A 21,216-nucleotide genomic window follows, 5' to 3' on the forward strand; every position below is an offset into this window, starting at 1 on the left:
TTGATTTTTCATAGTTGCTTTGGAGGAACAGGTCCCTGAAACTTCTTACTCTGTCATTTCTACTGATGCTACTTTTGGTATATGAAAATGTTTTTATTATCAGCTCTGGATATTAAAATTCTTTGGACAGTTAAGTTTGTTTCAGTTCTTTCAAACAGCTGGGGTTAGGGAAAGGGAAGGGACTAGCATTGGAGTGTAGTGGGCAAAGCCACGGCCCACAGACACCTGCAGCCCGTAGGGCACCAGTTCATGCTTTAGCTATTCCTCTTGCAATCCAGCAAATGGCCTGGGAAAGGCAGTGGAAGATGGCCCAAGTGTCTGGGATTTTGCCAGCCATGTGAGACCAGGATGAAGCTCCTGGCTTCAGCCTTTCCCCATCCCACATGTTATTAGTGACCAGCAGAAACAAAATGTCTCTCCCTCTTCCTTTCAAATAAACAATATACATCTTAAAAAAATACAATAAAATAAGGAATGAGGTGACTTCAAAGCTGGACTTGAGGCTGTATGAGGTAGGTTCATTTCCCTTCCCATTAATGTCATATGTAACGCAGGGCTCTGTGGGGGTGCAAGTGCAGCCTGGGATGCTCACTGTGCCCTTTGTACCTGTGTTGTCTGTTTCTGACATTTAGTGCAGCTGTATAACCCTGAAAAAATAAAACCAAGCAATGTAAGACATTCTAGGGCAAGCAAGGTTATGAGGAAATCAAATTTATTCATCAAGATTTACCAAGGATGCTTTATTAAATATTATCCATAGCTTATATTGATACCTTTTGGCAGAGAAATTTTATCCATCATTTTTATAAAGAAAATTAGTACTTCTGCAAGGTAAATTTAGTTCCTCCAAGTAGCATATTTGCTAAATTTTCCAATACGGTTCAGTTTTACTTAGCTATTGAAAAGAAATCTCTCTAAAATTTATACATCAAACTTAATGTGGGCACAACATTTATTCTCTGCACATAGTCCTTTTAAGTGCTTTGGCTCTTTCTGCTAAAACATCTCTACTTCCAGAAATATATGTGCCTCATCAAAAATGCCAGCGGCATTATGGGAGCTATGATTTCAATAAAGAAAAACATATGTACAAATTTTATTATATACAAAGAACAGTCTCAGTTGGCAAACAAATGAATATAAATTATAGTCATAATTGCTAAGTTTCAAAATGTCCTTAAATCACTGTGATCTTCTCTAAGATATACGCCTTGGCAAGGCGACACTGATCAGAGTCCTAGGTAGTTCTCCCATAACAGCATCTGCATTCCGGAGAAGCTGGCTTTCTGTGAACTCAGAGAATAGCATGCTGCACAACTAGTGGAACACAAAATTCAGAATACTCAGGAAAAGGAATTGTTTATTATAGACAATGATTTTAACATTGAAAAGCATAAAGGTTTCTAGGTAAAATTCCTTCTCATTATAAAAAAAGACATCTTTTTATAGCTCTATAAATGGGCTGATAACAAAAAGGCGAAAGTGAACCCATAAGGCAAAATAAGAAAGCCTAAGAAACACACACATACTTAACTCAGTCACAGCAAGAAAAGAAATGTCCCTTCCCAGGCCAGTTCACCCATGTTAGATCACGTGTAGAAGAATAATGCAGTTCCCTTTTACTCACTGTTCAGTAATGTATATACAAAAATTTTCCATGTGTTATAAAAAGGGTAACTTTATATGAAAATCTAACAACATAAACTTGTACTTACTCAAGGAAAACCCCAAGTAAAACCCAACTTAATACAGAGAGAATAATAGGAATGGCCCCAAAAAGGGAGGGAGTAGATATAAATTCAAAATATTTACAGTACAGCCTTGACATATTCTATTCTTTTAAAATCTATACACAAGGCTCATGTTCTGGTTTTAATTTTTAAATTTTTCTTAAAAATAAAATTTTTGATCCTCAAATTAATTAAAAATTTATCTGTGTTCGTAGAGGTAATCGGCTCTTTGTAACAGAAGATTCTGCAGTTTCTTCCAGCTTAGATCTCTCCACTGGGTTAATGCCTCTGTTTTCTTTGTTTTTTCCATGAGACTTTTTATGCTGTGGATTTAAGGGGAGAAATTATATCAGCAAAATACATTTGACAGGATTAGCTTATGTATATTCAAAGTTCTCTGAGTTAAAGATAGGAAAACTTAAGTCCAAAAAACTTCAGAAAAGGTTCAGCCTAAATTTAAGCAAAACGTTTAGCAAGTAAAGGTTAATGTTCTACCACTCACAGAAGAAATAGAGTGAAAGAAATATTAATTTTCTGTAGATCTCCTAAAACACAATCACAGATTTCACCTCAGGCTAGTGGTTGTCAACAGGAAATGACCGTGCTCCCCAGAGGACACGTAGCAATGTCAAGGTGACATTTCTAGCTGTTCCAGTTGGGGAGTGACACTGGATTCAGGTAAGCAGGAATTAAGGATGCTGCTACCATATAATAATGAGGACAGCCCAGAACAACCATTAAGTATCCAGTTTAAATGTCCACAGTGCTGATGGTGAGAAACCCCAGCCAACAGGAGCAGAGCTTGGTCATCATGAAAAAATGCATACTGTTTCTAAGCACAGAGGCTGATATACAAGAGTTACATTAATACACTTCTTTCAGGAAAAAAAAAGTACTTATTTATTCTAAAGGCAGAATGACAGAGAGAAAGGGAGGGAGGGAGGGAGAGAGAGAGAGAGAGAGAATGGTCTTATATATCTGTTGGTTCATTCCCCGGAAAGCCTCAAAAACCGCAGCTTAGCCAAGCCGAGGTTGGCAGCCAGAAACTCCAACTGGGTCTCCTTCGTGGGTAGAAGTGAACCACTGGGACCATTATCCCTGCTTCGCAGGTGTTTTAGCAGGGAGTATATCAGAAGCAGAGCAGCTGGGACTTTGACCAGCACTCTCATAGGGCAATAACCCAAGCAGCAGCTTAAACTGAAGCACAAAGTCTTCCTATTTTTCTTATTTTAAAAAATTGTGTCAGTTATTTGAGAGAGATATTTCACTGAAATCCCTCCAATCCTTTCTTTTCTGTTTTTTAGAAAAATATATTTTATTTTTATGGGAAAGGCAGATTAGATGAAAAAAATTTATTTACTTCTATTGGAAAGTCATATTTACAGAGAGAAGAAGAGACAGAGAGAAAGATCTTCCATCTGCTGGTTCACTCCCTAAGTGGCCACAATAGACAGATCTGGGCCAATTAGGAGCCAGGAGTTTCTTCTGGGTCTCCCATGTGAGTGCAGGATCCCAAGGTTTGGGGTCATTCTCTGCTGCTTTCCCAAACCACAAAATAGGGAACTGGAATGGAAGTGGGGCAGCCAGGATACAAAATGATGTCCATATGGGATCCTGGCACATGTAATGCAAGGACTCTAGCTACTAGGCTACAGTGCCAGGCCAAACGCTGCTCCAGTTCTTTCAATGTATACTGTCTTCAGTGCTGAGACAAATCATAAACAACTTGCAAACCTCCAGACCCAGGAGTCAGCATTGTGGCACAGCAAGTTAAGCTGCCCCTTGTGACACTGGCATCCCAAATGAGAGCACTGATTCAAGTTCCACCTGCTCCATTTGAGATCTCCCTTCCTGATAATGCGCTAGGGAAAGCAATGGAAGATGGCCCAGGTGCACAGGCCCTGATTAGCCATATAGGACACACAGATGCTCTTCTAGCTTTCAGGCTCCTGGCTGTGGCCTGGCCCAGCCCTGACTGTTGCGCCTTCTGAGAAGTGAACCCGTAGATGAAGCACCCGTTCATTGTCCCTCTCTGTCACTCTGCCTTTCAAACACGTAAACTACTCAAACAAAAATGAATCTTCCTTAAAAAATAAAATAAAATTGTAGTGTTTCTGACCCAGAGAAACTCCCCACATCATTTTGAGTTTCAAATCCAGCAAATTCTCCAAATTAGCCCTGGATTGTCAGCTGAAAGTCTAAAATCCAATCCCCAATTCTTTCTGGTACCGTAGATACATACTTCCTTGTCATAAGTCAGTCATAAAACTAGTCTGCAAAATTGCCACAAACAATAGTAAGAAGGCATTTATTACTAGGGTTTAAACAGGTTCCTAAGGTTCTCCTTTCTCTTTTCCCTAACTTTATAAAATAGAAGAGATTAGAAAAAAATCTGAAAGAGTAGAAGGCGTAGTGGCACAGAGCATTAAGCCAAGTTTGGGATGCCTACGATGATACTGGAGGACCTGGTTCCAGTCCAGGTTAATCCACATCTGATCTATCTTCCTGCTAACATTGCTGGAAAGGCAACAGATGATAGATCAAGTACTTGCCATCCATTAGGGATGAAATTCCTAGCTCCTGGCTTCAAAATAGGGAAAGATCCTAGAAAGTTTACACTGCCATATTCCAGCAGTGCTTAAGAGAGTAAGATATGGCACTGGCGTCATGTCCTGGTGACTTAAGCTGTCACCAACTACACCAGCATCCCATATGGGCACTGGTTCATGTCCTGGCTGCCACACTTTCAATTCGGCTCCCTGCTAATGACACGAGAATGGGGTGGAAAATGGCCCAAGTTCTTAGGCAATTACATCCACATGGGAGACCTGAAGCTCCTACCTTTACAGTTCCTGTCCTGACATTAAAGCCTACTGGGGAGTGAACCAACGGATCTCTCCTTCTTTCTCTGTTAACTTTGCCTTTCAATTAAATAAAAATAAACCTTAAAAAGAGAGAAAGTGGAAAAGGTCAACAGGATTTATTTCGTTCTTTATATTGGAAAGGCAGATTTTACAGAGAGAAAAAGAGAGGCAGAGAGGTCTTCCATTCACTAGTTTACTCCCGAAGTGTCTGCAATGGTCAGAGTGAGGTGATCTTAAGTCAGAAGCCAAGAACTTCTTTCTACATCTCCAATGCAGGTAAAGGAACCCAACGACTCAGGCCATCCTGCACTGCTTTCCCAGGCCACAAGCAGGGAGCTGGATGAGAAGTGGAGCTACTAGAACTAGAACCATGAAGGATTAACATGCAATGCCACTGGAATGGCCTTGGTCAGAGGACTGAATTGCACAGATCAGAGCAGACAAGAATCTCAACAAATACAGGAATAAGTAACTTCAGGGTGGAGAGCTCACTAATGGAATTCAAGAGGCCGTCTATGTTTTAGTCTCCTAAACCCTCATCTTCAAAGTCACAGAGACAGACCCCAGGATTTCCAGGTCCAAGGTACAGGGAGGGCAGAAATGATTGCTCTCAGAATTCATTCTGAATATATAATAGGGAGCATGAACAGGATAAATATAGCAGCTGAAGATTACCAGCTGAGAGTGTAGCCTAGATCAAATTTTGAGTTTATCCTACAGAAAACTTATCAGTATCAGTTATGTAAATAATTTAAATAGAAAGTTAAGAAGGCATTCTAAAGGAATAACTTAATTCTTTTTCTCACCAGGAGCAAATCCTTTATGTTGAACAGTAAATAAGATACCGGGCCCGGCGCCGTGGCCTAGCGCTGAAGTCCTTGCCTTGAACATGCTGGGATCCCATATGGGTGCTGGTTCTAATCCCAGCGGCCCCACTTCCCATTCAACTCCCTACTTGTGGTCTGGGAGAGCAGTCGAGGATGGCCCAAAGCCTTGGGACCCTGCACCTGCGTGGGAGACCCAGAAGAGCTTCTGGCTCCTCGCTCCTGGCTTCAGATTGGCACAGCACTGGCCGTTGTGGTCACTTAGGGAGTGAATCATCGGATGGAAGATCTTCCTCTCTGTCTCTCCTCCGCTCTCTATATATCTGACTTTGCAATAAAAATAAATAAATCTTTAAAATAAAAATAAGATACCTATGTCAGACAGGGAAAGGTTACATGATACAATATAAACAGGTACCTGGAAAAACGGAACCCCGGCACGTGAAGGAAAAAGCACGCCAGCATCTACAGGTGGCTCCTGACTTACAGATTCTTCCATGGTTTGCTCCAGAAGCATCTTTTCTTCATCCATGTCCTATCATTAAGAAGATGGATGAGTAAGTAAGTACAAGTGCTTGAAAGTCACAAGAAAAAAAGTTTGTTTTTTTCATACAACACAATGCTCATAGTATAAAAATCAAGCCTCAACAGTTTACAATTTTACAAAGCAATAAAACTAATCTGTATTATGTTTCGTATGAGTAGAAGTTCCTAGGATAAAATGTTAAATGTAGTATCAGGATAACAGACTTACAGTTTGTTTTTCATTTTTTCTTTGTTGTTTTTTAACTTTCCATCTGTTCTATAATTTCTGTTGTTAGATTCCAGGCATCAGTAGAGGTTCTAAGCGCTAGTATAGCTTCAAGACCTGAGCAAAGTAACTTTCAGTTCACTCTTCATTAAAATGGGGGTAAAAAGAACATCCCTTTCACAGGGGTTCTGAGACTTCAGTTAGCAACTGAAGAGCTTAAAAAATGGATCTTAGTATTACCTATTAGTCTAATTTAAAAACTGCCAGCATTAAAGAAAAGAGGTTTCAGAGCCAGCCAACTCTCATTCATGAGAGGCATGGTAGGGCTGAAGGGTAAAGAGTGAAATTCCTAACGTGAAATTCACCACACCATTGGTGAAACCCACCAGTCACGCTACCCTGATTTTTACCTGACTGATCTCTTCTTTGATGTCTTCGGAGCAGTTCAGCATCATGAACAGCTCAGGCTGTGTCCTGTGCAGCTGATCGAGGAGCTGTTCCCGTGGCTCTGTTCTCACCAGGGTTGAGGGGTATGAGTAAGTTTTCCTCTGTGGTGTCATACCTTTAAAAGATGTCAGATGTGGGAAAATTTCAAATTTATGATATACATATTTTTTGAAATTGTAAAATTACATTTCTAGATTGAGTCTTGCCTTTAATGAGAATCAGTCCTGATACCTGTCAGGCACATCCTGCTTACAGACAACATTTTCCCAGAAGGTCTTAAGAAGACTTGATTTGGGTTTGCAGTACAGTGGCTCAATAGCTAAACCTTTGCCCTGCATATGCCAGGATTCCATATGGGTGCTGGTTCTTGTCCTGGCTGTTCCACTTTCCATCCAGCTCCCTGCTTATGGCCTGGCAAAGCAGTTGAGGATGGCCCAAAGCCTTGGGACCCTGCACCCATGTGGGAGATCTGGAAGAAGCTCCTGGCTCCTGGAAATCGGTTCAGCTCCAGCCATGGCAGCCGGATGTGGAGTGAACCAGCAAGTGGAAAACCTCTCTCTGTTACTCCCTCTCTGTATATCTGAGTTTCCAATAAAACATAAATAAATCTTTAAAAAAATTTTTAATTGCTTTTTAAAAGAGACTTGTTTATTTTCATTAGAAAGTCAGATATAGAGAGAGGAGGAGAGACAGAAAGATCTTCCATCCGATGATTCACTCCCCAAGCGACCGCAACAGCCACAACCAAGCCAAGCCGAGCCGATCTGATCCGAACCCAGAAGCCTGGTGCCCAGAGCCAGGAGCCTCTTCTGGGACTCCCACAGAGTGCAGGGTTCCAAGGCTTTGGGCCATCCTCAAGTGCTTTCCCAGGGCACAAGCAGGGAGCTAGATGGAAAGTGGGACTAGAACCGGTGCCCATATGGAATCCCGGGCCATGCAAGGCAAGGACTTTAGCCACTAGGCTACCAACCCAGGCCTGTTGATCACGTCTGATATTAATTCTAACATCAAAGCATGATGTTTCCATTTCCAAGAATGTACAACACATGTGAGGTAGACTCTGAAAAGAGTTAAAGGGTGTTCAAGAAATGCCAGCCTAGCTCTCCCAACATATTACTGTGACTGAATGAATCACTTCACTATAAATTTGGTATGGCATTTAGATATTAACCAGCTATATTTATTTATACTCGATTCATGTTCTCACAATTTACAAAATAATTTCCCTTTTCATTTAATATTTGCATTTCTAATTCAATGAAAACCAGACAATAAACACTTTAAGTATCTTTGGGAAAACAAATGAAAATGCTCTAATACTATCTTCTGTTAAAAAATGCTTTAGGGCCCTGCGCGACGGCGCAGTGGCTAAGGTCCTCGCCTTGCACGCCCGGGATCCCATATGGGCGCTGGTTCTGATCCCGGCAGCCCCACTTCCCTTCCAGCTCCCTGCCTGTGGCCTGGGAAAGCAGTCGAGGACGGCCCAGAGCTTTGGGACCCTGCACCCACGTGGGATACCCAGAAGAGGCTCCTGGCTTCGGATTGGCATAGCATCGACCATTGCGGCTCACTTGGGGAGTGAATCATCGGACAGAAGATCTTTCTCTCTGTCTCTCCTTTCCTTATATCTGCCTTTCCAATAAAAACAAAATAAATCTTTAAAAAAATAAATTAATTAATTAAAAATGCTTTAAAAATAAAAGCAGCTTTTAAGTGTTATTTACAAAGCACAAAGTTCATTCATTTAAAGTATACAAATCAGTGATTTTCAGTGAATTTACACGGTGTGCAACGATCACACCAATCCAGTTTAATCAAAGTAAACGGGCTCCTCTCTCACTCAAGTCTTTGCTGAGTCACTGAAGCTGTCTGATATTTACTGTGTGTGATCTCCCAAAGCGGTGACTCCTTAACAGTACCAATCAAAAACAAAATGAACTCTGTATTGAACTAGATTTAGTCAAGCATATCCCTCTAATGTCTTGGTAATAAAATGTCATTTTACAAACACTTAGAGGTAAAAGGTTGCTATTCTTCCTGTTTGCTTGTTTTTTAAAGTGTTCTTTTTTTTTTTTTAAAGATTTATTTTTATTATTTTTTTCATTGGAAAGGCGGATATACAGAGAGGAGAGACAGAGAGGAAGATCTTCCGTCCGATGATTCACTCCCCAAGTGAGCGCAACGGGCCGATACTATGCCAATCCGAAGCCAGGAGCCTCTTCCGGGTATCCCACAGGGTGCAGGTTCCCAAAGCTTTTGGGCCGTCCTCCACTGCTTTCCCAGGCGACTGGCAGGGAGCTGGAAGGGAAGCGGGGCTGCCAGGATTAGAACCGGCGCCCATATGGGATCCCGGGCGTGCAAGACGAGGACCGTTAACCACTTGCGCCACCGCGCCGGGCCCTAAAGTGTTCTTTTTTAATAAAATCAGTTCCCTGAATGTATGTGACATTTTATTGAATTGTGATGCCCAGATTTCTACATCATGTCATCTATTTCATGACAAGTAATGGCTAATTAAAACTGTTTGGGGAATCCAATTTTTCCTTATTCGAGTTGATTATATATTTTTTTAAAGATTTATTTTTATTATTTTTTTATTGGAAAGGCGGATATACAGAGAGGAGAGACAGAGAGGAAGATCTTCCGTCCGATGATTCACTCCCCAAGTGAGCCGCAACGGCCGATGCTATGCCAATCCGAAGCCAGGAGCCTCTTCTGGGTCTCCCACGCGGGTGCAGGGTCCCAAAGCTTTGGGCCGTCCTCGACTGCTTTCCCGGGCGACTGGCAGGGAGCTGGAAGGGAAGCGGGGCTGCCAGGATTAGAACCGGCGCCCATATGGGATCCCGGGCGTGCAAGGCGAGGACCTTTAACCACTTGCACCACCGCGCTGGGCCCGAGTTGATTATATTTTGATGGTAAATTCCTATCATGCAATGGCTAGGGCCTTGTTCATCTGCACGTGTGACACTGACAAGGGCTAAATTCAATGACAAAAACATTTACATTTCTTTTAAAATACCTGTTGGGACATCCAGTTTAAGTTCTTGTTGCAGGAAGCAATTAAGCTTATTCATGCCAATATTTATACTGTTGTTAAGTTCTGCATTTTGTACTCTCAATTTTTCTTCATCAGTAGTCATCTGACCCAGAAAAGCATTATGATGGTTCTCATTAGCTGCTTTATATTCATTTGATTTTTCTGTGATCTCTGAGCTTGAAGCTTCACAACACTGGTTTACAAACTGTAAATGATGCAAATAAGCTTTCATTACTAAAATTAAAGTTGTTAGTGTTTATTCAGTTAATCATTTTCCTTCACCTTGGAAGTTTCCGCATTCAAAAATTTTAAAAAAAAACATATAAACATAAAAGAGAATAATTAACCCCATGTAGTCATTACCCAGCCTCAACATTTACCAACACACAAGGATAAATAAAACAAGATTTCACTCATTTTCTGCTCTCATTGCATAAGGTTTGACCACCATCATAAATGACATATTTATTTGCCCATGCAGCCCATAACTGACTACTTCAGAGCAAACAAATGGTTATCAATGTTTGCTACCCTGGGGAGGCAATCATGCCAAAGACAGAAAATTCAGAAAAAAACTAGCGAAAATGTACATGTTAACTTCCCAAGTTATCTTTGTGTTTGGATTTTGAAGTCACTTTAGTAGGGGCAAGATGGGCTCTAGCATAACTTATGACTCTTTGGATTATGCTAAGAAAAATGAACCCAAATATAGACTTGAAAGACATGGGCTATGTGAAAAGAAAAAGACCTCAAGAAAACAGCATAAGAACAGGATGAGGGAGGTCAGGGTAATTGCCAAGGCCAGAACTAACTCTGGCAAAAAGCTAAAGGACTAATGATCTTGCAGTTACTTTATCTATGATGACTGTCTTTTTCATGGAAATTATAAACTGTAAACACTAAAAAAAGGGGGGAAAAAAATGAAAAATTCCCATGAACTTTTTGAAGCACTTTTGTATCAGAGTTAAGAGAATTTAAAGGCCATAATCACATCTAAAAAACTTGATACTATTCTTTGATATCAAATTCTAGTCGGTGGTCAAGTTCCACCAAAAGTTTCAAATGCTGTCCATACTATTCTTTGATATCAAATTCTAGTCGGTGGTCAAGTTCCACCAAAAGTTTCAAATGCTGTCCTCAACTAGTTGGAGGGAATCAGAATTCAGCATTAGACTTGCTTACTATGTCTAAAGTAGGTGACCATATAATTTGAAAGGCCTATAGTGTTAAATCTCTTTAGACCCATAGGTTAGTCTTCCTCAAAGTTTTTTCCTTTAAAAAAAATATATATATATATATATACACAAGAGAAATCAGCTCTTCAGTAACTATTTGAACTGCTTGCTTTGGTCAACTACATTCCCATGCTGCATTTTCTTCCTTTTTAAATTTTTTCTTTATTTATATAGTTGAAGAAACAGATATCCCATTTGCAGATTCTCCCCAGATACTCACAACGCTAAAGGGTTTGATCAGACTAAAGCTGGGAGCAGGAAACTCATCAACCCAGGTCTCCCATGGATGACAGGGACCCAAATACTTGAGCCATTACCTGCATCTCCCAGGGTGTCCATAAGAAGGAGGTTAGAATCAGAAGTGGAATGAGACTTGAACCCAGGTCCTCCAATATGGGATAAAAGGAGTGCCCCCAACCCACATCTTAACCACTCCTCCATCTGTAGCAGCTGTTGATTCAATGGTTAAGCAGCTAATACCTACAAGGTATCTCATCAGGGGTTGCAGGATAATGAGAGCCCAATTCTATCATTTCTTATTTTATTAGTTGAAATTCTACAAAAAATTTTTTTCTTAACCAGTTATCCTGCTAAACCAAACTCCGCTTCTTTCAGGAAAGATGGGTTCATGTATTTTAATATTTGACATGTTTAAATCTGTTGTAGCCATTATTCTTTTGATGTTCTAATTGTACCATACATTTGAATAGGAATGCTGTTGTCTTCTAAATTCTCGTCTTTTCAAAATCCATATAACATATTGGAAGTGGTGCTGCAGTACAGCACATTAAGTCATGGCCTTCAACAGCAGCATTCCATATGAGCTCAGGCTTAGGTCCTGGCTGCTCTGCTTCCCATTTAGTTCCCTACTAATTCATTCACCTGGGAAAGTGGTGGAAGATGGCCTAAGTCGCTGGGTCCCTAACACCCATGTGGGAGACCAGGAAGTAGTTTCATGTTTCTGGCTTAGAGCTGGCCCACTTCTCACCATTACAATTACTTGAAGAGTGAACCAGTAAATGAAAGACCACTTTCTCTCTGTAATTATCCTTTAGATACATTTAAAGACATTGTTAAAAAAAAGTTTAAAATGCACCTGGAGAAAAGTAAAAAGCTTATGTAAGTATATGCTACATTTCAACACATTATTTCTCCATGAAGAAATTAACAAATCAAAACCAAAACCTGACACAGACAATGGACAAGAGGTTGATTAACTTTAAGACCTAGATGACATAAGTCAGTATGTAAAATAATATATTTAAGCATACTAAGTATTACACACAAAAGTCCACAATTCATTATATCTTACAATTTCTTTTGAAATCAAATCTTGGACAAAAATAATTTTCTGATTATAGCTATTATCCCCCAACTAGACTCCAAAGTTATTACCTCTAATAAATTTTGAAGTTCTTCTTTCCTCTTATTTAAGCAAGTTTCCCACTGTTCAGAAAAATGAACTGCGCTTGTGTTCAGAGACTCACATCTCTGTTTAGTTGCCTCAGATGTTTTTTCCAGGTTGCTACTGAGTGTATCACAATGTTTCACTGATTCTTCCACCAATTTTGTACCATCTTCGTTAAAATGTCTGAGGTCCTGTGATAAGCCTTCAGAATCAGCACAAAACTTTTTACTGTGAAAAGCCGTTTTGTTGATTATATCCTTAGATGTCCTATAGAAAAGAGCACAACATTGTTGGAATGAGAAACCAAGACTCAAAGGCTCTCTCCACTTTCCCAGGAACACATAGCTTTGACTGGGCAGTCTAAGTTCTGGAGCTCATGTTCTTAATTAAAAATCAACTAAATAAGTTTTAATAATGAAATTAAAACTATATTGGATATGACACATTATACACGTAGCACATTTAGAACAGTATAACAAACTTGATATGAAACCTATGTCAGAATGCACTTGTTAAATTCACTGATGATTTTCTCTTTTTAATCTTTTCACTTACAAATTATGTACAAAGCATTGCAGAAGAAAAAGTGACAAACCTAGAAACTATAAATGTAAATCTCTCCCCTCAAGAAACAAGGTGGGAAATCGAGATCAGTCAAAAACGATTATAAACCATGACAATAGGGCCCGGCACGGTGGCGCAAGTGGTTAAGGTCCTCACCTAGCACGCCCGGGATCCCATATGGGCGCCGGTTCTAATCCCGGCAGCCCCGCTTCCCTTCCAGCTCCCTGCCTGTGGCCTGGGAAAGCAGTCGAGGACGGCCCAAAGCTTTGGGACCCTGCACCCGCGTGGGAGACCCGGAAGAGGCTCCTGGCTTCGGATTGGCATAGTATCAGCCATTGCACTCACTTGGGGAGTGAATCATCGGATGGAAGATCTTCCTCTCTGTCTCTCCTCCTCTCTGTATATCTGCCTTTCCAATAAAAACATAATAAAAATAAATCTTTAAAAAAAAAAAAAAGAAAATAGAACAATTCTCTGGAAAATATTTAAAAAAAAAAAAAACCATGACAATAAATGCCAAAGATAGTTATGTGCAGTATATCTAAGTCTCATCAAAACCACAAGATCATTCTGATAGTCACTGGACCACTCTGAGAATCACTGTTAGGGCAAGACATGTCAAAAAATCAGGAAAAAATGACTTGTAAAGGCTTTAACAAAGCATATCATAGTTTCCTTCTTATTTCAATCCTATTCAAAGTTGTGAAAGGGGCAAGGAATCTACCTAGACACTAGAATAAAAGGTGAGGAAATATTTTATAGATTCAGAATCTGCAATTCACTAAGCAAAATTATAGGATCATTAGCAGAGTTAGAAAACACTGCAGTAAGGTAGTAAAGATGGGTGATAGCTAGAACTCTACAGAAGCTCTGTCCGAGAGAAATATGTGAGCCATAGAAACCTTGGAAAATTTTCTATCACACACGACATTTTTATAGAAAGAAAACAATCTATTGCAAGTAGATCTACCCTTTAAGGCTAACACAAGTTTTTACACAAAAAGAACCCTGAAAAACTTCAGGAAGTAACAACTAAATAGGCAAAAATTGGCTAAATATGGCAGAATATCCTTTTCATGGGCTTAAGAAGTCCACAGACCAAAACAAAAACAATACAAACAAAAAAAAACCTTGACAAAACACATACTATACAAAAAACTTCAAGTGGATTATGGACATAAATACAATAAAACTATAAAACTCCTAGAAGAAAACACAGGTCTGACTGCAGTCTGTGTTAAGCACCTGGGACTAAAAAACTATGTGGCCACAAAGGAAACTAAACTCCAGTGCAAGAACAACCAAACTTTTCCTTAAAAGATAGACAGCAAATACTTTAAGCATATGGCCCAACGACTTTAACACATTGATGCAGCTCCCCTCCTGCAACGTAGAGGCAGCCAAAGATAACATAGAAACAGATATACCAGTGTTCAAAACTGTTATTATAAAGAAAGACAATCAACACCAATCATAATTTTCCCTGCTATGGTTAGTAAGTATATTTTTTATCAGTGATATCAGTTATGAATTATGAAGGTATTTAATGTGTAGACTGACTGAAGAAATAATACACTTTAGAAAAATGTCAGGCTTCTCACTGAAACAGAAGCACAAATATGCAATAGGATAATACTTACGTAGGAGGACCTTTATACACATATGTATATAAACAATACTTTTGTACTATTTGAAATTTTTCTTCAGAACTAACTTCAGACATTTTAAAATAGCTTACTGCTATATATATATAAAACTCCAAACTTTGAGAATTCTAACATTAAGATGCCATCCAATACATTAAATCTAACCAAAATTTAAAAATTAGCTTACTGTTCTGTTTTTTCTCGGACTCTACTGAGTGGTTTCTGGATGTTTTCACACTTTTTCTCCAAAGCATAGAATCTTTCTGCCCAAAGATTGCTTAACTGGCACAGTTCCTGTAAGAAAGGTTGGAAAAGGAAAGAGACTTGAAATTATGAGGCTATTTGAATAGCCTTTCTGCAAATGAGTACAGGATAGTGATACTAAATATTCTACAAAAGGACAGAATTACACAAATCCATTAAAAAAGAGATCTTTAGGGACCAATGCAATGGCTCAATGGCTAAATTCTCGTCTTCAAGCACCAGGACCCCATATGATTGTGGTTTGTGTCCTGACCACTCCACTTCCATCCAGGTCTCTGCTTGTGGCCTGGGAAAGCAGTAGAGGATGATCTAAAGCCTTGGTATTCTGCACTCAAGTGGGAGATCCGGGAGAAGTTCCTGGCTTTAGTCAGCTCAGCTCTGGCCATTGTGGCTATTTAGGGAGTGAATCAGCACATGAAAGATCTTTCCCTTTGACTATCCTTGTCTCTGTAAATCTACCTTTCCAATAAAAATAATTAAGTCTTAGCAAGAGAGATCTTTCATCTCTTCCATATAGGAAAGCCAGTAAAAGTGAAATGATTATTAGAGGGATTTTTAAAAAGCCAATAATTAGCCAACTTTATTATTTTAAAGATTCATTTATTCTTATTGGAAAGTCAGATAGAGAGAGACAGAGAGGAAGATCTTCCATCTGATGATTCACTCCTCAAGTGGTCACAATGGCTGGAGTTGAGCCGATTCGAAGCCAAGAGACCAAAGCCTCTTCTGGGTCTCCCATATGGGTGCAGGATCCCAAGGCTTTGGGTCATCCTCAACTGCTTTCCCAGGCCACAAACAGGGAGCTGAATGGGAAACAGGCCCACTGGGATTAGAACTGGTGCCAATATGGGTTCCTGGTGCATGCAAAGTGAGGAATTTAGTTTAAGAAAGATAATTATCCATGCTATGGTAGAAATAAAGAACTTGTAGCATCAAGTTATAATGAAGACACAAGTTGAATTTAAGCGCTATAACCAACTGCTTTTAAAGATATGTGTGTCTTATATTATCTTTCATTCCAGTGTGGGAAAAGGACTGTTTTACTTTTCGTATGGTTTCAGCACAACATTCCACAGACAGCAAACCCTGACATATTAGCAGAAGTACTATTCTCAGTTATTTTACATGAATTACAGCTATAAACAACAGTGGTTCTAGTATTTATTGATTTCTACATTATTTTTTATCATACTAGATTGTGTAACATTAAGTCATTGAGTTAGCATAAATCTTTTCTATTACATTTCCCCAGTCAGCCAAACAAGATACCTCTGAGTGGGTTTGCTTCATTGTTTTCAAGTCTTCGGTCAAGTTTTCACACACTGTCTGTGATTCACCCAAGGAAGAAATTGTATTTTCCTGCAGTTCATGTAGATTGTTACATAACGTACTGAGAAAGGTATCCATTTCCTTTTTCTGATCTTCTATCTTTAAGGGGGAAAAAAATTATTAGCTTCTTCCTAAAACAACACGGCAATTTTGAGTTATTAAGTTATTATTCGTTACCTTATCAGCCACTGCCAGTGAAGTCTTGAAGATATGCTTTAGCTGAGTACTGATTTTCAATATGGAGACCACAGAGGGGGATAAAATCGTTTCCAGTGAACTTAGAAGTTCAGTCTTATGTATGTTCTGTTTTTAAAATAAACAAACATACCTTAAAACACAATATTTCCATTTCCACAAACCTGGATGGTTAGATGGCATTTAAAATACTTTTAGTAAACATTCATATTAAAATTCTAAGGTTACATTTTCTATTCTTCAGTCTATAGAGATGTATCTATATGGCTAGTGTTTTTATTCAGCATAAACACTCTTAGTTCTTCCTTTAATAATTAAGAAATTGGTTAATTAAATTCAACAAATTCTTAAGAGTCTAACTAAACAGATGATAGACAAATTCAGAAGAAGGGAAAAAATGATAATCAATTGATAACATTTTAGTGTTCCAAAGAACTTTAAAAAAAAAAAAGATTTACTTATTTTTTTTTTAATATTTATTTTACTTTAATTGGAAATTCAGATATACAGAGAGGAGAGACAGAGAGGAAGATCTTCCATTTGCTGATTCAATCCCTAAGTGGCCACAACAGCTGGAGCTGCGCCAACCTGAAGCCAGGAGCCAGGAACCTCTTCCTGGTCTCCCACGTGGGTGCAGGTTCACAAGATTGGGTGAATCAATTTCTAAAAAAAGTTAATGCTAACTTTAAAACTATAACTCTGTCAAATCTGGATGATTGAAGGAGCCTATCAAAGAGTGCCATATGAGCATGAATCTAGGTAGAAGGACAGTTGATATTACTAATATTTACTTGGAAAATGTTTACTAAATATTGTTAATCTCAAAAGATGGAGGCACGGGGCTGGTGCCAAGGGCTAGCAGGCTAAGCTTCAGTATGCGGCACCAGTATCCTGGTTCATGTCCCAGCTGCTCCAGTTCCAGTTCAGCTCCCTGCTAGTCACCTGGGGAGACAGCAGGGTCCTTGGGACCCTGCACCCATGGGGGACACCTAAGAGATCGGCTTCTTGCTTTACATCAGCCCAGCTACGGCTGTTGTGGCCATCTGAGGAGTGAACCAATGGATCAAAGATCACTTTATCTCTCCTTCTCTACCGATTATTATGTCTTTCAAACAAATAAATCTTTACACAAAAAAAAGGCGGAGGCAGACAGCCTGTATAAAGGAGAGAACGAAACCAGTGAAATGACAAAGTACAGAGTTGTCTTAGTTAAATCATATGAATCCAAAATAAAAAGTGGAAGCGATGTATAAAGGAGGCAACATTAACTGCAACCAAATTAGTGACTTCTATAGAACTGTGCAAGGGTTTGGTCACATATCTAATCCCAACACTTTTACTATAAATTAATTTTCTTCCATCTATTAGTCTCACATAATACCAAACTTTTAAAATAAACTTACACACTGGGAATATAACTTATACACTTGGAAATAACTTTCTGTTTCTAGGAAGACAGAAAGCCCACTAGAGAGTTTTATCTTTAAAAATATAAATATTCCCAAAGTGAAACATGTGTCATTAATCAGCAAAGCAGAAGATGAAGAATTAGTAGTTAATATTGCTTTCAAAAACTTAGCAAACATAAACCCTTAAAAATATCTGAAGAGCTGTACTAACAATTAAATTCTGCAGTACAGTTTTACTTTCTGCTGTTAGCGACTGTTCTTTGAGTATCATATTAGAAATGTGAGAAATGTGAGTCGACACATTTCCTGGGATAGATGAAAGAGACCCAAGCGCTGTTGTAGTAATGGTGTCCAACGCGAAGACACTGGAGGACAGCAGATTACCTGTAACAAAAAAATATATAAATAAAAATGTAAGCACCAACAGAAATACATTTAGGCGGTTAGAACCAAAATATCTGTGTTGTAGAATTTTCACTACACTTAGAAGAACTGTTTCCCTATGGCAGGAAACACACCCAGTTAAGCCACTACTTGGGATGCCCAAAGCTCCACATGCTATTCTGAAGTGCCAGTTGGGAGTCCCAGCACTTTCACTTTCTAAAAAAAAATATATATTTACTTTCTTATTTTATTGGAAAGGCAAATTTATAGAGACAAGGAGATAGAGATAAAGATCTGCTCTCTGCTGATTCATTTCCCAAGTGGCTACAATGGCCAGAGCTGTGCTGATCTGAAGCCAGGAGCCCTGAGCTTCTTCCAGGTCTCCCATGCAGGTGCAGAGCCCCAAGGCTTTAGGCTGTAATCGACTGCTTTTCCAGGCCACAAGCAAGGAGCTGGATGGGAAGCAGGGTGCTCGCTTTGGCAGCACATATACTAAAAATTGGATGGGAAGCAGGACCACCAGGATTAGAACCGGTGCCCATGTGGGATACCAGCGTGTGCAAGACAAGGATTTAGGTGCTAGGCTACTGCGCCTGGTCCAAGTTCACCATTCTGAAAATTATTAATTTTTAACAGAGAGAGTATGTGCAATGGGGAAAGTACTCGATGACAATGTCACCTGAGTATTTCAACATTAACTTAACAGTTTTGAAATTAGCTTCACACTACAAGACAACCCTGAACTTACCAAATAAGGTCTTGTGAAGTTCTAGCATGGCCTTTTGTTTTAAGCTGCCATCCTTAATTAGTTCTTCCATATCACTGAACAGATTACTCAGGTTTTTGCCAAAAATATCCTGAGCCTCTGCGTTGTGTTGGTCAACTGCCTTCTTACGATCCAGTTTGGAATGGAGACCAGAAACATCTTTCGTTGTTTCTTCAACCGCGTTAAGCAACTATGCAAAATTACAACAAAACAAAAAATGTAGATAAGATAGACATTAGGGAAGCAATGTAATAGAAAAATATCTTTGGGAACAAGGATGTTTCCAGAAGAGACCGAGGAAATTTTAAACACTGGATCACATAAATGCTTACTCTCATGCAAACCAAGCCAGATGCCTAGTGGTGCTGATTTCCCCGCCCTTACCATCTACTCAAAGAGCATGGACTTCAGAGTTATTCAGAGTTATTACTCTTTCTGTTATGTTTTACTGTCTCTCCAAAACATCCATAATGAAACGTTAAATACTTCAATCATCAGAATGCAAACAACCGGGAATGACTGACTAGGTACCATCATCACCACAAAGAAAAAGCATGTATTATTCCAAATATCCATAAGGTACATTATGAAGTCATATTGTATCTTCAAAACTTTCACAGTTTTTTCTACGTCAGGTGTTCCAGAAAGAAAAATATGGATAAAATAGTAAAAATGCTTTTAGTTGATAGAGATTTCATTCAGAATGAATAAATAGACCCTGTGAATTAAGTGTAAGCCCCCCCAAAAAGTTACTTCTTATCCATTTTCTTTGATGAGAATAAAATCTAACAAACCTTGCTGGCAGCATCATGAAGCTTCTCCTCAGTACTTTCCAAAGCTGATGTGACATACTCTTCTTGAACAAGCTGCAATTTAGTTTCTTGCAAATATTTTTGTGTGGTTTCAAGTTCCTGTGACTTATTTTGCAGGTCAGATTTACACTGGTCAAGCTCATTTTTATTATCCACAAACAATTCTGTAACCTAAATATAATACAGTACACCTCATTTTTAAAAATTCAAAAATGCTCAACTGGTTGGTGAGATACTAGGCTAATTTATAATATACCATTAGATGAAAATAAGTTATTTCCTTAAAAATCAGTAACAAGTTACTAGGTAGGCTAGTAAATTTTATATGACATTAGATTTCTTCCTATGATCTTACTGAAAATTTCCAAAATAACTGCTTTGCTGTACTAATTTCTCAGTCCCTCCTCTACTGTCAAATGGAGCTGACTGTGAAGGTGTTAATGAGGGATGGCATTACAGGGTCAGATCTCTCCGCCCAGTCTACTTACTGCTTCTGATAAAACTCAGTCCCTCTCAATATCTAAATGCCTTCATCTGATAAATATATTAGTGAAAATGTCTCACATTCACTATTCTGTAGCTCTAACAACAAAATTACATAATTCAGTTACAGTCATACATTATGATGTTTTGCTTACTCATGAACTCAATTTATAATGGCAGTTCCATAAGATTGTAACAGAGTTGAAAAATTCCTATTGCTTTCAGATGTCACGAGTCCCAGGACAACTCATTACTCACATGTTTGTCTGTTGTAAACAAACCTATTGCACCAACAGTGGTGTAAGTATAGCACATCAGCATGTGATTTTTGTCTGTCACATAGGTCTGGTATGCCTGTGTCCCATGTCACAGCTTCCTGCCCTGCGCATCCTGTGAAGCAGCAGGTAATCAGATTCCTGCCAACACAGTGGCTCCAGATTGGGATCCTAGCTACCAGCTCCATCCAGTCCAGATCTGGCCTCTGCCGGCATTTGAAAAGCAAACCAATGGGAGAGACATCTCTGTCTGTCTCTCCCTACCCCTCAAATAAGTAAAAAATTAAAAAGATTTGTTTTTTTCGTATGGCACACACAATTATGTATGGGACAAAATATTTGATAAAAAATGACTATATTACTGGCTTGCATATTTATTTAGAAGCAAGAGTTACTCATTTGAAAGGCAGAGTGACTGAGCGAAAGGGAGAGAGTGATCTGCCTTCTGACGTTTACCTCCTGATTGCCACAACAGCTGGAGCTTGGCTACGCCAAAGCCAGGAGCCTGGGACTTTATCCAGGTCTACTACATGGGTGGCAGAAATCCAAGCACTTGGACCATGTTCTGCTGTTTTCCCAGGCACATTAGCCAGGAGCTAAATGAGAAGTAGATAGGCCAGAACTCAAACTGGCACTCAAATGGGATCTGGCATCGCAGGCAGTGCGTTAATTGCTACACAGCAAAGCTGCTTCCTAACCTACTTGATTTTAAAATTATTTTTAGAGTGTATTTCTATTTTTAAGAAAAAAACCAAAAGCTTACTGTGAAGCAGTGTGCCGTGTTACACCAGCA

The 21,216-nt window shown here is 39.2% G+C and overlaps 1 protein-coding gene and 1 pseudogene across 1 annotated transcript in view; one reads left to right on the forward strand and one right to left on the reverse strand.

The window, feature by feature from the left end:
- Positions 1-719: 719 nt before the first annotated feature.
- KIF11 (kinesin family member 11) overlaps positions 720-21,216 on the reverse strand; it is a 37,789-nt gene continuing 17,292 nt past the window's right edge. The window contains exons 12-22 of the mRNA XM_040970314.1: positions 19,648-19,836; positions 18,836-19,043; positions 17,915-18,087; positions 16,277-16,402; positions 16,040-16,198; positions 14,694-14,800; positions 12,284-12,563; positions 9,636-9,858; positions 6,580-6,731; positions 5,837-5,953; positions 720-2,053 (exon numbers count right to left, since the gene is read on the reverse strand). Of these exons, the coding sequence (XP_040826248.1) occupies positions 1,922-2,053; positions 5,837-5,953; positions 6,580-6,731; positions 9,636-9,858; positions 12,284-12,563; positions 14,694-14,800; positions 16,040-16,198; positions 16,277-16,402; positions 17,915-18,087; positions 18,836-19,043; positions 19,648-19,836 (1,866 nt within the window). The 3' untranslated portion in view covers positions 720-1,921. The remainder of the gene's footprint in view (positions 2,054-5,836; positions 5,954-6,579; positions 6,732-9,635; positions 9,859-12,283; positions 12,564-14,693; positions 14,801-16,039; positions 16,199-16,276; positions 16,403-17,914; positions 18,088-18,835; positions 19,044-19,647; positions 19,837-21,216) is intronic.
- LOC121149788 lies at positions 10,149-10,518 on the forward strand (annotated as a pseudogene).

Source organism: Ochotona curzoniae, unplaced genomic scaffold, assembly GCF_017591425.1.
Source record: "Ochotona curzoniae isolate NIBS_2020 unplaced genomic scaffold, NIBS_Ocur_1.0 scaffold_4763, whole genome shotgun sequence".
Classification (NCBI taxonomy): domain Eukaryota; kingdom Metazoa; phylum Chordata; class Mammalia; order Lagomorpha; family Ochotonidae; genus Ochotona; species Ochotona curzoniae.